At 47.5% G+C, this 15,718-nt stretch overlaps 1 protein-coding gene across 2 annotated transcripts in view; it reads left to right on the forward strand.

The window, feature by feature from the left end:
• The window catches only part of PUSL1 (pseudouridine synthase like 1), a 74,663-nt gene that overhangs the window by 26,511 nt on the left and 32,434 nt on the right, over positions 1-15,718 (forward strand). For both annotated transcript variants that reach the window (XM_074975986.1, XM_074975987.1), the window contains exons 4-5: positions 10,280-10,426; positions 14,714-14,887. In XM_074975986.1, coding sequence (XP_074832087.1) covers positions 10,280-10,426; positions 14,714-14,887 — 321 coding nt within the window. The remainder of the gene's footprint in view (positions 1-10,279; positions 10,427-14,713; positions 14,888-15,718) is intronic.

Raw genomic sequence — 15,718 nt, forward strand, 5'->3', positions numbered from 1 at the left:
GACAATCACATATAGAGATAAACGTCAACGTTAATTATTTTTAATTGACTAATTTCCTGAGGGACCACTGCTCGGCTGCTGCTGTTTGCACGGGTTTAGGTAGGTTGAAGAGTGATCTCGCCGAACAGATTCCTGACCGGTCCCCCTTACCTTTCTGGCCTGGCTTCTTTCTTTTGTCTCTTCAGTGTTAGCTTTGCTAATGCCTTTCTTGGGAACCTGTTCTAGTGCCTGGGAAAGGAAGTTTCCTTTAGGGTGCTGGGGCCTGGAACAGAATCTAGCCACCCCTGCAGAGGGAATGAAGCTGGCTATATCCAAAATGCTGACTGCAGGGTAAACAAACTGGCCACAAGAGAGGTTTTCTGGTGTCCTTTGTTCAGCGTAATCTAAGGGGTAACATTTGTTTCAGTTGGGATTGTGCTTTTTGTTTCAAGTCCATGATGTGCAAAAACATAGTTTCTTACTCGTTCTCAAAGTCCATTAAGTTCCCTCAAAGCAAAAGCTTCTGTGGTGATTGAAAAGAAAAAAAAAAATCAGTGTCACCATCTCACCAGTCAGAGGCAGCCCTGCAACAACAAACAAGGTTGTGCAGTTCAGTACTCCGAGGCATCGTTACAATAACAGATCAGTGTTGGCAAATGTAAGTCACCAAGTCCAGGTACACTTCTTAAAATACAGGAAAGAATCGTGGTGGCTTTGAGGTTTGTTTGGGTTTTTGGGTAACTGTGAAATACAGCAAAACAAAAATGAACTTGAGTTCATTGCATTTAACTATCCAAGCAATAAAATTAAGTTTGATTCCATTGGCGCCGCCCCTGCATAGGTCTCAGCTGTACTGAGAACAGCAAATGCATCATCGTAATTTCACTTGTTTAAGCCCTCAACCAGATGGACTGGCAATGGTTGTGGTTACCATGTGGCCTTTGAATGCATAGTTAGAGGCCAGCGCATGAATCAAATATCGCATGAGCCAGCTGAAGTTATACATTTAACATCTGTGGGGAGCGGTCCCTTGACAGCTTTCACTTTGTACAACACGTATAGAAAATGCCCTGCACAGCTATACTGAGATACGAAGAGAGTTTGTTTTCAGATGACTCGTTGGTTAAAAAGACACAAAATAGAACCAGACCTTACATGTTCAGTCGCAGAACTTAATACAGTTTGCAAGTCAAACTGCTTCGGAGCACTCTGACAGTAGGAAGGAACATAGTGTGAAGTGGAGGTCCCATATTTGATTTCTTTTTCATGTGACCTAGTGGTCAGAGCAGGGGGTTTGGAAGCCAACTCATAGATTTGGAAGCCACAAAAGACCACGTAGTCTGACTTCCCATATATCACAGATGACACAATTGCATGTGCTTCCTCCTCTGTTGAACCCAATAATGTGTGTATCCTGTCCCTGGCTCTGTTACTGACTGATTGTGACTTCGGCAAGTCACTTAACTTCTCCATGCCTCTGTTTCCCTTTGAGTCAAATTGTTCCTGATGGCCTCATTGAGGATAGTTTTGTCTTTATTCATATTTTTTCATACTCAGAAATCCTCAGATGAAAGGCACTTTGGAGTGGCAAAGTTTTCTTTTATCAGAGAGGTAGCCATGTTAGTCTGTAGCTTCGAGAAGAACAAGAAGTCTTGTGGCACCTTATAGACAAACAGATATTTTGGAGCATAAGCTTTCGTGGGCAAAGACCTGCTTCAAGCCCACGAAAGTTTATGCTCCAAAATATCTGTTTGTCTGTAAGGTGCCACAAGACTTCTTGTTGTTCTCAAAGTTTTCTTTTCTGATTTTTCTCTGCAAAATTCACCATTTTTCTTCCTGGCCAAACCAATTTTGTGTTGGCCATTGTTCAGTTCTAACACAGTAAGTGCACCCTGGGCAGCGTGTGTGAGGGACTGAATTCAATAAGGAAATAGCCTGCAGTGATGTGTTTCCATTGCAGCTCTCAATCGCAAGTTGGGAGGAGGGGGGTGGTTGGAGAGGAAAAGTTCTAAAATCATGGCATGTAAGTTGGCTTGTGATTATAGTCTGGCTTGATGGCTGATTGTTCCTGGGAAAACAGGACATGTGAGAAGAGCATTTTGCTTTAGTGACATATGACATAAGCATCAAGAAATGGAGTTGAGGACGAAAAAATGTTTCTGGTGTGTGGATGCAGCTTTATCAGAAGTCAGTGGTGATTCCTTGCATACTTCAGAGTCTGAAATTTGGCCCCACCGGTGCTGTATGTAAGAGCTCTGGGAATGATAAGGTGGATGGTGCCAGTCTGTTAGTTGAGTGGGGAAGTAGGACATTTCCAAGAACCTCTCCAGCTGTTGCATGAAGGGTGTTGCATCACCAATCTGCAGCTCTTTGACCAATCAAATGCAGCTCCTGCTCAGAGCTGTGCGCCAGAAATGCTTACCGCCACTCTGCACACGTGCCCCAGCACCTGGAGGGAGAAGTGCATGGCAGCAGCTCTGGTGAGTCCCAGGCGCTGGGTTAGAGTTGGGGGAGGTGCACTGGGGTGCCTGGCTGTTGGGGGTGCCTGGCTCAGGGGGGTGAGGAGTGCATTGGGTTAGAGCAAGGGGGCTGGGGTGCCCGGTTCTGGGGGTTGGGGAGGTTACTGAGCCATGTATTATAGATTTATTTTTTATATCTATGTATCTAAATATAGGTACATAGCTCTATAAAATAAATGTATAATACGTGGCTCCGTGCACTCTATCTGCAGCTATTTTGGCTGTTAGGCTCTAACTGGTTGGCCACCCCGACCTAGATCTTCCATTTCTTCTGCACAGCTTTGAAAGCCGGATAACGATCTCCCTGTCAAACTGTCTGAGGCAAACTTTAGGTCATACTTCAATACATGTCATACTACTGATTTATTTTCCTGCCAGTGGATTAGTGGATGGTGTGGGAATAAATGCGATGAACTAGAGATTTGATCTACATGTCTCTAAATTTCTGCGCTGGGCTGTGGATGGGTAAGGGAGACTGGTTTTGATGGCAGTGGTGAGAGCTCAGAGTTTATTTGTTCCTACCTATGCAGAAGCTTAGTTGCTGAGATTGGCATTCAGCTGAAAATCCTGGCTAGAGAGCATCCAGTGAAAAATTGGCAGGAGGATCCAATGTTCCCTCTCTTTCTTTCCATCCATGCGTGGAATGAATTTTGTTCTCTGCACCAAGGCATATGTAAATGTGCACCACCCGAATCTTTCCTGGGTGGCTGCCCAAGCCCTTAGTTTCCAGGGAACACTGGGAGGATGCCCAGGAAGGGATGAGCCTTTTCTCATTCTTCATGGCCTGTTGTTCTGACCCAGTTACGATGACTGTGCCCTGGGGTGGGGAATTGGACTTTATTTGGCGGTTACCCAGTGATGCTGTCTCCCGGAGAGTTTGAAGTTAGAGGAACTCTGGTTGGTGCTGCTTCCTCCTCCTTTCTCTGGCTGCACTTTTCAAAACTCTTCATCTGCTTCGTATTAAGGAATTGGTGATGGGCCTGAGCCAGAGCAGACTCAGCAGCCGCCGCTCTCCCTTTGTAAATGTTACCCGGCTGAAAAAAATTCTGTCCTAATGCCGAACAGAAAACTCAGTGCTTTCATGTGGTTGAGAGCAAGGAGGGAAGGGGCAGGTCTTTGTGAGAGCTTACTGCTGTCGATAAAGTTTGGAAGGGAAACAAGATTCCAAGCTAGCTGGCTGTGTTATCGCTGCTAATATCCTCCTGCATAGTTCCCCCATATGGCCTATGATTAGGGTCCTACCAAATTCACAGCCAAGCAAAACACATCAGGGACCATGAAATCTGGCCATTACATGCTTTTACTCTGTACTATACAGACTTTGTGAGGGAGACCAGCAATGTTCCCTCTTAGTTTTTCTGTCCATGTGCAGAATAAACTTTGTGCACTAAGGCATTTGCGGATGTGCACCACCAATAGAAACACAGGCTGCCGGCTGTGGGTGCTTTGCTAATCATCTGGGCAGCCCCTAAATCTCTCCTGGTTGGCTGCCCAAGAGCTCTGCTTACAGGCATCACTACAGACCAGGGTTTCTCAGACTGGGGGTCCTGACCCAAAAGGGAGTTCTAGGGGGATCAAGAAGTTATTTTAGGAGTGTCACAATATTGCCACCCTTATTTTTGCTCTGCCTTTAGAGGTGGGCAACTGGAGATCGGTGGTTGTCATGTTGGCTGCGTGCCCCTCTCTGAAGGCAGCACCCTGCCAGCAGCAGCACAGAAGGAACAGCAACAGCTCGGCCTTCAGAGCTGGACTCCCACCACTCTGCACCTGTCCAGCTTTGAAGCAGCTCCATAGAAGTAAGGCTGACAGTACTGCCATCTCCCTACGATAACCTTGCACCCCCCGCACAACTCCTTTTTGGGTCAGGACCCCTACCGTTACAGCACAGTGACATTTCAGAACAGCCACCTAGGACTGTGAAATTGACCAAAATGGACCATGAATTTGGTAGTGCCCGACCTAAGATGGGTCTAGTCCAGCGAGGGGCAACCTAGGCTAGTGAGTGGGTCACATGAGTAGCCTTCCTCCATCTCATTAAGCTGCCAGATTGTTGTGCTCAAGATGGTCTCCTGGGGTAGTAGTGCTCACCGCAGCTGCATATCGAAAGTTGACGGGATGTGCCCATTGAACCGGAGGGGCGCCTTGATTGGATACAGAGGGGATGGACGGCTCTTACAACCACCACGCGCCTCGCTTCCCGTGCTTTCACTTTACATCCTGTCACTTCAGTAACACCTGTAGGAATAAAATGACAAAGACAGAAGCCAGCAGGATCTGGCAGCCCTGCGCCTGGTCAGCGGTAAACAAAATGTCTCACACAGAACCCTGAGGGGCCGGAGGTTGCCCACTACTGGCCTCGTGTATCATCTGAGCTTTCCCCACAAAACTGGCTGCTGAAGATGATGCCGCACCAAACCTCGTGTTCTAGAGCCGGAGGTGTGTTTGACGCATTCCTAACCTATGGCAGAACAGTTTGAGACCCACCCGCTCTCCCAGCACGTTGCTGTGTGCTACATAATAAGTTGGTGGTTACTCCCCTTACAGGCTGCTTGACTCCACAGTGCCTGTGTCCGCATTGTGTCGCAGGAATTCGGTGTCCCTGTGTTGAACCCAAGAATCTGGGCAGCCTATTCCAGGCTGTGCCACTGACTCATTGTAACTTGGGCAAGTCACTTAATTTCTCCATGCCTCCATTTCCCCTTGTGGCAAATGATTCCTGATGGCTTCGCCGAGGATGGTTTGAGCTTCGTTACTGTTTGCTCACAGCTCTGAAATCCAAACCTGGAGATATGGTTGAGGAACCTCACGGGGACCCCATCTGGGGCCTCGTTAGTGGGTGGCATGCAGCTGTTGCTTGGTCTGTGGTGCCCAAGGGATGCGACTGGCCTTAAAAATGGGTTCTCTCACACAGCGTCCAACCTGGGGGTCTGCTGCTGAAGACCTCTGAAGCAAATGAACGATGATGTGGCTGAGCCCAGCTGGCTAGTGAACCTATGAGACTCCATTCTGTCTTGGTGCAAGCAACTGCACCAACCCACCAGCCACTGCCAGGCCTAGCTAGGGAGCGGGTAGCTAAGTCCTCGTCACAGTGACAAACTAGGTGAGGCCAACTTTCTTCCCACATCGCTCCGCCTTTTGTCTCTCTTGCTTGTACCTGCCAGCAGTCTCTGCTAAGCCTGGCACTGGACAATGCTCCCTCTAATTTTTTCCATCCACACGTGGGATAAATTTTAAGTGCACTGGGGCATGTACAGATGTGCACCATCCATAGAAACACATGTAGCAGCAGTGAGCCCTCTGCCAATCAGCTGAGTGGCACTTGAATCTCTCCTGGGTGGCCACCCAAGCTTACAGGGAACACTGGCCCTTGGAGTGCGCCAGTCTTGTGCAGCTGGCTGTGCCTTCTGCAAAGTGTTGTACTCCGCGATCCCTTATCCCTATGGCAGTAGTACCTTGTGCATTATCTGCTTTAAAAGGATTTTGCATGCCTAACGATCCCGTTATCCCCAAAAGCTAGTCTGGATGCAGTCCCTTAGCAACTGCCACATCTACTCAGTCTTGCATTACTTTAGGGCCGCAAAGCACGGGGTGAAGGATCTCGGCCTGGCAGCTCCAGGATGCACGACACAGATGGACAAGATCTGATAAAGGCCTCTCCTCCCCCCAGCCACTGTAGGATGGCTCCCCTCCGTAGGGTTGGTGGTGTTTGTGAGAGTGGTGACTCTGTGGTATGGCTCCGGTATGGGTTCTGTTGGGATCTTTAAGAGTCACGCAGGCCCTGAGTTTTGAGCCCCCGGCGTATGGTTTCATCTTTTATATCGTTGGTGAAATCCCAGCCCGTGGAACCAGGGGCCCAAATTTCCTTTGGAAATCCCAGACTGTGTCAGGGCCTCGTGTGCTTTGTGCAGGCTGTGCTGCTGCAATGGGCCAGAGGCCTAGAGGACCACACTTGCCCAGCTCTCAGAGGACTGTTGCACTCATTAGGCTGAGCGTGCGAGGCAGGAAATGATGAGTACACAGAAGAATCATGTGAGTACAAATATCTCTCTGAAAGAGGTGCTCTAGTGGAATGCACACAGGGGTGATTGTTCCTTAATAAGCATATGAGCATCAAGGAGGAAGGCTCCGGGGGGTCTGCATACTTGCGGTGTGTGTGGTTGGGGGTGGAGGGTAATTAAGGTACAGGGGTCAGATGAGGCCTGTTATCAGAAAACTGCATTGAGTCCTGCAGCTCAGCGACCCGTCCAGTCTGTCCCCCTTCCTGATCTGCTCCATAACAGAAGGGGAGAGGATCAGCAGGCCCCCAGTCCCCAGGGCACAAGAGAAAGATTTGTAAATAAGTTTGCTGCTCAAGGATTTGCTGGGGACAGGCACTGGCGTTTTAATGGCTATTGGTTCGATTTCTCAGCTCGTGCCCAATTCAGAGCATCCCAAAGCTAGTGCCCAGCACGCCCGGCTCTCTGTAGCGGGGCTGTTCCCCTCAGCTAGTTGCTCCTCCCACAAGAGGGTAACACCCTCTCCCCTCTGCAGATATAACCCCCACGCTGTGTGCATGAGGGGTGCTGTTCCACCTAGTGACACCAAGGCCACTGACAGAGAGATTAAGGAGTCTCTACAGTCGTAACTAGCAGCTGGCTTTTAGCTCGTGCAGTTTAGGCTCATGTACTAAACTCAAGAGGTCTTCAGTTTGATTCCTCCTGCAGCCAACTGGGGTATGTCGACGTCACACCTACACAACCCCAGCTTCAGGAGAAAAGCCTCCACCACTTCCAGAAGCCTGCAGGGGGTTAATCTCCTTGTCCTGGTGGGAGAGCAGATCTGAGCTCTACCGGACCAAGGGGAGGAACTGAGTGCCAAGTCAAAGGGCCCCTTGTGGGAAACACTCTGTCGCCTCGCCCCTCCCGCGATTTGAATAGCTTGAAAGAGGTGGGGGAGCCCAGGAGGTGTGGGAACCGCTCCCAAAGCCAGAGAACAGAGGGGGAGTTGTATCCCCGCTTCCCCCATCTCTGTTTGAAACCACAGTGTCCCCATTCGCTCGTCGCCAGGGCAGTTGCTCCTTTGCCTGAGTGGAGACCAAACTTCCTGTCCCTCTGAGCTGCCTGTGATAATCATCAGAAGTTCGAGAGCCAGGCGCATCTGCCAGGACTAGGCGCTAAGCCCGGGGGTGGGGAAGGGAGGCAAGTGCTGGGATTTGAGGCTTGACCGTGAGCAGGACTGGAGTTCTGCGTCCTGTCAGGCTCGTCCCCTTCAGTGCTGGATAGATGCTCCTACACCCCACCCCACTGCAAGGCAGATGCCCTGAACTGCTCCCTCTCCAAGCCTGGTAGGTGGAGAATGCGGGGAGAGGGGCTCTGGAAGCTGCATGTGAGCTGTAAAAGAGCCACATGTGGCCACCGTTTGGCCCGCCCCTGCTCTAGCACAGGGGCCAGGCAAATTTTCCATTGGCCCCACTTTTCGTTCCTGCAATTAACAGCGTTTTCCCAACCTGTCTGTCATCCAGACTGATGGAAATTTGTCATGTTCATATGAACGAGAAAAGAAACGTTTCGGACCATGTACAAACATCAGTCTGCAGAAAGTAAAAACATGAATCGGTGTAGAAATGTGAATACAGAGACAGCAAAACAGGAACACAGTTTAGCCTTTTTAATGAGATGGTTGAGCCTGAGACCCAGCAGACAATCATGCTGCTTCCCACTTACAGAATTTCATGCCCCCTGAGGGGGGCCGCTCCCCCTTTGCGCACCCCTGCTCTAGCGGGATTAACATAGGAAACAAGGGAGGAACCTGGCAAGCTCTTCCTAGAGTAAAGGCTCTGAAGTCCGCAAAGTTGCCCAAGGGTAGCATTGTCCTATCGCCATTCCTCTGAATACACAAGAGCTTGTGATTTCCTGGAGGACGCATAAATGCAGCCAACGTGCTCTGCTTCCTGGCTTCAGGATCCATTTAAGAGGCAGCTGTGCACGCTCTGCGTTTCTACCCGACTGCGGCAAAGTCGTGTCTGTCTTCAGGGGGCGGGGGAGCGACCTAGTTTCCTGCTGTCTCCATCTGCTGCAATGAGCTGAGCAACAACTCCAGGAAGAACTCACATAGGCGTGTGCTCCTTGGATGCCCAGGTGGGCCGCGACAGGAAGGCTCTTGAGCTGGTGTCAGATTTGAAGCAGGGAGCAAACTCTCTGAAGCCCACTGGGGAGTGTCGTTTACCCCTCCACGTAACACAACCACCAGGGGACACCCAATGAAATTGACAGACAGCAGGTTTAAAACAAACAGAGGAAGTTTTTCCTCACACAATGCACAGCCGACCTGTGGAACTCCTCGCCAGGGGATGTTGTAAAGGCCAAAAATTCTAAGTGGGTTGAAAGAAAAAAAAAAAAAAAAAGAGGAGTTGTTGGAGAATAGGTCCATCAGTGGCTATTAGCAGGTGTCCAGGGATACAGCCTCATTTTCTGGATGCCCCTAAGCCGTGGGTGTCTAACCTTTTGGCTTGCCTGGGCCGCATTGAGTGAAGAGGAATTGTCTTGGGCCGCATATAAAATATATAATGTATATAAATCACACAATAATGTTAAAAGTTTACGATCTTGTGGGGCTGCATTACTAGCTGTCCAGGGCCTCATGCGGCCCGCAGGCCGCGGGTTGGACACGCCTGCCCTAAGCCTTTAAGCATTAGTCTGTGCTGCAGAGTTAAGCTGACAGCTTATGTTGGCCTAACTGTAGTGTCATCTACACTATGGTACTTCTCCTGCCCCTTTTGCTCGCCCACGAGCCCAACCTCACAAAATCACCTCAATGAGAGGCGTAGCACTTAGAGCGCCACGACATCCGTGTACGTGCAGTGTCATTGGCATGCCGTAAGTGGCCCCCACTGTGACCGCTCTGGTAACTGTTTTGAACACCACTGCCCTGCTCAGCAGCACAAGAAATTAAGCTACAACTTTCAGTTGATACTGAAGGGGAATTAAGGGTGATGGGAATTAATTGCTCATTTTGGAGCCTAGCTCAGGACACCAGGGCTGCTACTTCTGGCAAAAGGTGCTCTGGGGTTGTCAATAGCTGCGGTGGGTCAGAACCTCAGCTTTGCAGTCTGTGCTAAGGATGGCACCTACGATGGTGGAGGCTCATCTTGTCTGGGATTTAAAGGTGTGCTGGAAGCGATAGCTCGTGTATTTTAAAACTCTCAGGTGGGTCGTCGGGGAGTGTAGACTTTACGAAGCACCAGCTGCCTGAGTTGAAGCAGAGGATCTGTCCTCGTCAACACAAACCCACAGTGTGGGGCGCCCATATCTCCCCGTCCCAAATACGGGATGTGGAGATATGTGAGGGGAGGGGTGGCTCCTCCCAGCTCCACCAAGCCCACCCCAAGCCCAGGGAAACAGCAGCCCCTAGCACTCCCCAGGGAAGTAACAGCTGCTCCGCTTCCCTGAGGGTCAGGGAAGTGACTTAGTGCTCTCCAGCCAGCAGCTGTGCCGGAAAAGGTCAGCAGGGGAGGTCCCAAATACAGGACAATGACTTCCTTTTGAAAGATAAGTTGGGATGCCTTCTTGCCATCCCAAATATGGGACCGTCCCACCCAACATGGGATGGATGGTCACCCTACCCCAGCGATCAAGTGCCACACTAGAGCTGTGCTTTATCAGATCAAAGGGACAGGTGGTACCTTGTGAATCACTGATGGACGAAGCTTCCTCAGTAAGATGATTTGTGTGTTTAATTCTGGGGGTCTTCCATCCTTGCGATGGCCAGAATTAAAGAGGATCCCAACTCTTTTTTCCTACCAGCATTCTGAGTGCCCATCGGGTGTCTGATAAGTTCCACGCACGCTTCTCCGCACGGTCAAGAACCTACATTTATCGGCTGGTGACAGGCTGCCCTCGTTCAACCCTTCCAGTGTTTGAAAGAGATCTGTGCTGGGCAGCCAGAGGAGAGTAAGTTTGGGTTTGTTTTTAATTCACCTAACTTTCCGAGAAGACCCCCCTGATTGGGTTATGCAGATGTTTTTCCGGTGGGTTGTTTTGTAAGTTTCGAAGGGAATTAAGATAAGGAGGAGTAAATCCACTCTAATTCTGAGTATGTCCGTGTAGGAGTTCAGTGTGGTGGAACAACTACACTTCAAACTCATACCTTTAGTTAATTTTGATTTACTTTCCTAAGTGTTCCTGTCTGCTGTGTTGACAAGGCCTAAGGCTTGGTCTACACTAGGCAGGTAAGTCAATTGACGATAAGCATTTCTAGCTCTGGCAACTGTGTAGCTAGAATTGATTTACCTGCAATCGACTTACCTGTGCATCCTTGCTAAGTCTGTGGGAGAGTTTCTCCAGTTAACCTCCCTTACTCCTCGCGAGATGGAAGAGTACCCCCAATAGGTTGATTCCACACATCCCTGCCAGGCCTGAGCAGAACAAAAAAGCAGTCAAGTAGCACTTTAAAGACTAACAAAATAATTTATTAGGTGAGCTTTCATGGGACAGACCCACTTCTTCAGACCTTCAATATTTAAGGCACAGAGAATCAAAAACAGTTATCAAGGTTGACAAATCAGAAAAATAAATGATCAAGGTGAGTAAATCAAAGTAGAGGGGGAGAAAGGGGTGGCGGGGCAGGGTGAAGAATTAGACTAAGCCAAGTAGGCCTTCTGGGTAATGTAGACATTGCCTAAATTTCCAGGTGTGAGACCAGATTCACCATCAGGTGGAAGCTGGTTTTGTATAGTGAAGCTAGTGGAACCTCAAGGACTTACAGCAGCTGCAAATCTGCCTGTCTATCCTTTCTTTAGTGAGATGTGGAGTAATGGCAATGGCTTAGCTTGCTTATAGCGAATGGCATATCTGCTGTGACTGAGGCACAAAGGAGTGCATCTGTGATTGACATTCTCAGCACTGCCAACATCAGAAACTAGCAACGAAGCAAACTTGTTGCAGCCTTTGTAGAGAGTGAGAATCATCTAAAATGGAGACTTTTTTTTTTTCTGTACAGCAAGTTAATTCTGACAGTATAGGGCAAAGTTATCCAGGAAGAAACAAACGTGCAGAAACCCGTTACCTGGCAGATTTCAAAAGGGGCTGTACAGGGGCAGACTATCAAGATTGACAGCTTAAAATTTTTTTGCTGGCCTTTGTTTGCAAATCCATGCAATTCTTCTCCCTATTCGCATCCTACAATACAGTGTGTTCGAATAATGAATGAATGCAGGTGCCAATCATTCATGAGCAACCCTACAAAAACACATCGGTCTGCATAACCCAGGGGTTAGAAGTAATCTTGGAATAGCAAACCAGTTACTGTAGATTGATACCTACGAAACAGCACTTTAGTAAGATAGCAGAAAAGAAACAGGATGTTGGTTTCAAGCTTTAAGATATTATAAATAGTGACTTACAGAATAAAGCAGTGTTGCGCTGTCCTCATTCTTTTTACTAGCATATGCTGTAATAAATGTAACATTCAAGACAACTTTTTTTACATCACATTATAGTAAGGCACTTTTATAAATGTCAAAGTTGATTACAATAGTTTTATCACTACTACATTTTTCATTACATGTATTTGTGTTATAAATCCATCATTATAATTACAGACTGTCCCAGCAAAGAAATTAAATTACCTTGTGCTAATGCTAAATAGGTGGATTCTGTTTTTTGGACTGGGGAGGGGAAAAGACAGCTTAAAACTGCAAAAGTATGTGTTGCTCACGCACAGTAAACCCTAATGTCATGCTTTATGAAATGACATTCAGTTTAGCCCAGCTGTTGCAGTTAATTTTGTCAAAGCACAACACCACACAATAGGTAAAGACAGACTGTAACAAACTCTGAAGGGGAGGCCATTTACTAATTGGATTGGTTCTTACTCTAACAAAATCCAGTGAGAAAATTCCTATTGATTTCAGTGGAAAGCATAATGAGCCCCAAATAAGTAAAGAAGTGGATCTGTCCCACAAAAGCTCATCACCTAATAAATCATTTTTTAGTCTTTAAAGTGGTACATGACGGCTGTTTTGTTTTGTATTTTACACGGTCTCTTATTTCCTTCCATCTTTCCCTGTCCAGTGCAGAGTGGCTTAGTTTCTGTAGACTAGCTCTGCACCAATCTACTATATCATCTATCCATTCTCTGTGGGATCTGCCTCTCCTATCCATTATGCCAAATACCAAGGTCTTGATTTTTTGTTCATCATTCATTCTGCAAATATGCCCAAATAGTTGTAGCTTCTGTTTTTCAACCTTCTGCAGCAGGTTCTCTTTCTGCTGTATCTTTCTATATAATTCCTCATTGGTGACCTTCTGCATCCATCCTATTCTCAGAATCTTTCTATAGCAACTCCTTTCGAACGCCAATATACTTCTTTTCAAATATTTCGTTCTCACATCTGTACAACATGCTACTGAATACACGTTTTCAAGACGCGCAGCTTCATTCCTAAGCTAATTGCTTTTTTTTTTTTTTTCCAGATCTTATCCATCGTCTTCAAACTTGCTCTTGCTTTTGCTATTCTAGTTGCTATTTCCTTCTTACAGGCTGGATCATGCGTTATGTTGTTCCCCAGATATGTGAACTTCTCTACATTTTCTAGTTCAATACCATCTACGCTGATCTTCCTTCCTATTTCCTTATCTCCAAATACCATTGCTTTTGTTTTATCGATGTTCGTAATCAGTCCCTACCCCTTCCCTTCCTCGTTCAGCACCTGCACCGTTTTCACTAGCTTCTCATCTTCCTTAATGATAACTATATCGTCCATGAACCTCAAGTTGTTAATTCTTTTCCTGGGCACAGATATACCTTCTATCTCTTCCTTGATCTTGTCCATCGCTCTCCCCAGATGCAGATACTTGGCGATATTGGATCTCCATGTCTCGTGCCTTTACTTGTTTTAAATCAACTTCCCAACTCCCCACATGTTCTCACCACTGCCTCTGCATTGTTAGTGTTATCCGCCAACAATTGTATCAGTCTGCTATCCACTCCGTATGACTCCAACACCGCCCAAGTCACTTTCTGATCTATACTGTCAAATACTTTTTGAAAATCAATGAAGCAAGTGTATATGTTTTGTTCTTTTGTTGAGCTTTCTCCGCTATCCGTGTCAATATCTGCTGTATGGTACTTCTATCTTTTCTGAACCCTGTTTGCTCGTCTGCTGCATGTTCTATCTGCGATCTTATGCAAGCACCTCTTGTAACAGTTGCAAAGCTTGGAAAGTGACAGAGAGCGAGCTGTGTTAGTCTGTGTTCTATCAAAACAAAACAGCAGTCATGTAGCACTTTAAAGGCTAACCAAATAATTTATTAGGTGATGAGCTTTCATGGGACAGAACTACTTCATCAGATCATTTTTTGTTTTAATGCTTGGAGAGGGGCTGGAAGCCAGATCCAGGGACAGGTGAGACACATGAAGTAAGCTCGTTAAAAGGAGACTGGACACATCTATGGCCTTGAGAGTCAGCAGCAGGTTCCTGTTTTGGGAGCCCCCTCTTTTGAAGTGTCTCTGCATTCAGACAACACCCAGACTAGAAGGCGCCACAGATTCTGAATACGCATGAACTCGTGCGTGACTTATTCCTGTAGATCTGCATGAGATGGGAAGCTGCTGTAAATCTAGGGTATCTTGCAGATGGGGATGGATGATGGCAGAAGAGGTGCGATACGGGAGACAAGGTGGCCGAGTGGTTAAGCCAACGGACTGCTAATCCCTTAGGCCATAGGATGGATAGCTCAGTGGTTAGCACATGCGCCTTGTAAACCCAGGGTTGTGAGTTCAGCCCTTGAAGGGGCTTTTCAAGGTTCAGGAGCAGGTTAGATTTTTAAAAAAAAAAAAAAAAAAAAAAGTGCACAGGAAGGTGGTAGGTCCAGCTCAATAACCTGTCAAGGTCCCTTCCAGCTCTATGAGATTTATATATCTCCATGTTTCAGAGGGACCTTGGGTCTCATCTTGTCACCGTTGGAGTGGTGGTCTGGATCAGCAGAAGCCTGGCTCTAGCCCGGCCCCATCTAATTCACCTGATCAGTGATGTTCAGGGTAACAACAACAAGATGGAGTGTACTTGTGTGACTGCATGACTGTAACAGATGCATATGGGAAAGCAGCGATCGATATGCGTTACCAATGGAGGTGGCACTTTGCCTTATCCCCCCTGCAAAAGATCCTGCATCATTCTTTTAAGTACAAGACCTTTTGCTTCTTGCTCTTCTACATCTCTCTCCCTTTGGTTTCAGCCATCTGAACGTGCCTGCCGTGCAGGAGGCAGTAGGCTTCCTGCTAGGAACCCATGACTTCAGCACCTTCTGTTCAGTGAGCTCAGAAACGCCTTTCAAATCCCCCATTAAAACCCTTGGCCGGGCGGACATCAGACCTTCTTCTGGCTTCATGTCACATCACTATGAATACAGGTAAGAACCCACATAGGCCTCGGCCCTGTAAGACACTTCGTTTATCGTCTTGGCAGCCACTCGATAACAAGTCGGACAACCTCATGTCACCCTCCTATTTATGAGTCCATTGATGGTTGGCCAGCCTGATTCTGGAGTGGCAAGTCTTATCGTAGAAGGGGCAGGGTGGTCTGTTTAGCTCCCTGGGAAGGGTCAGCTGTGTGCTGAGATCCAAGCTTTCGAGCACCTGCAGGTACGTGTTTTGTTCTGTTTTAAAAATTGGAAGCCTTATAAGCCTGGAGAAGATACATGGAAAAGAGAATGGAGATTAGGTTGCATAGGGCAGTAAATAGGAATGTTAATGGTTAAGCAGTAAGCCTCACCCTAGAAGAGTGGTTCCCCCCGGGGGGTCTGCAGACCCTTGGGGGCCTGTGAGGATATCACAGGGGATCCTTGGGAAAAAAATGAGAGAAATAAAAATGATCATTGAAAGTAAGTTTTAAATAAACTGCAAAATCACCATCTATTATTATTTTTAAATTTAAATATCTCCCAATAAATGTTGTTAATTACTGACTGAAAAAATCTGTGTGGTGGTTTTCGTTGTCATTGAATGAAGTGTACCTAGCGGCTAGGCTTGGCTTTGATCGGGGTCCATGAATGGTTTGGGGAGATGATTGGGGGTCTGCACTAGTGAAAAGGTTGGGAACCACTGCCCTAGACGGATGTTGCTTACTGGTTATGGGAAAGCAGTGGAGGTTGGAGCAGCCCTTCGCCCAGCACGAGCGAGGGGCTGCTTCTCTTTCACGGCCCTGCCTGGCTGGGATGTGCTGCAGGAAGAGACGCTCCATC

The sequence above is a fragment of the Carettochelys insculpta genome, chromosome 23 (genome assembly GCF_033958435.1).
Source record: "Carettochelys insculpta isolate YL-2023 chromosome 23, ASM3395843v1, whole genome shotgun sequence".
NCBI classification, from domain to species: domain Eukaryota; kingdom Metazoa; phylum Chordata; order Testudines; family Carettochelyidae; genus Carettochelys; species Carettochelys insculpta.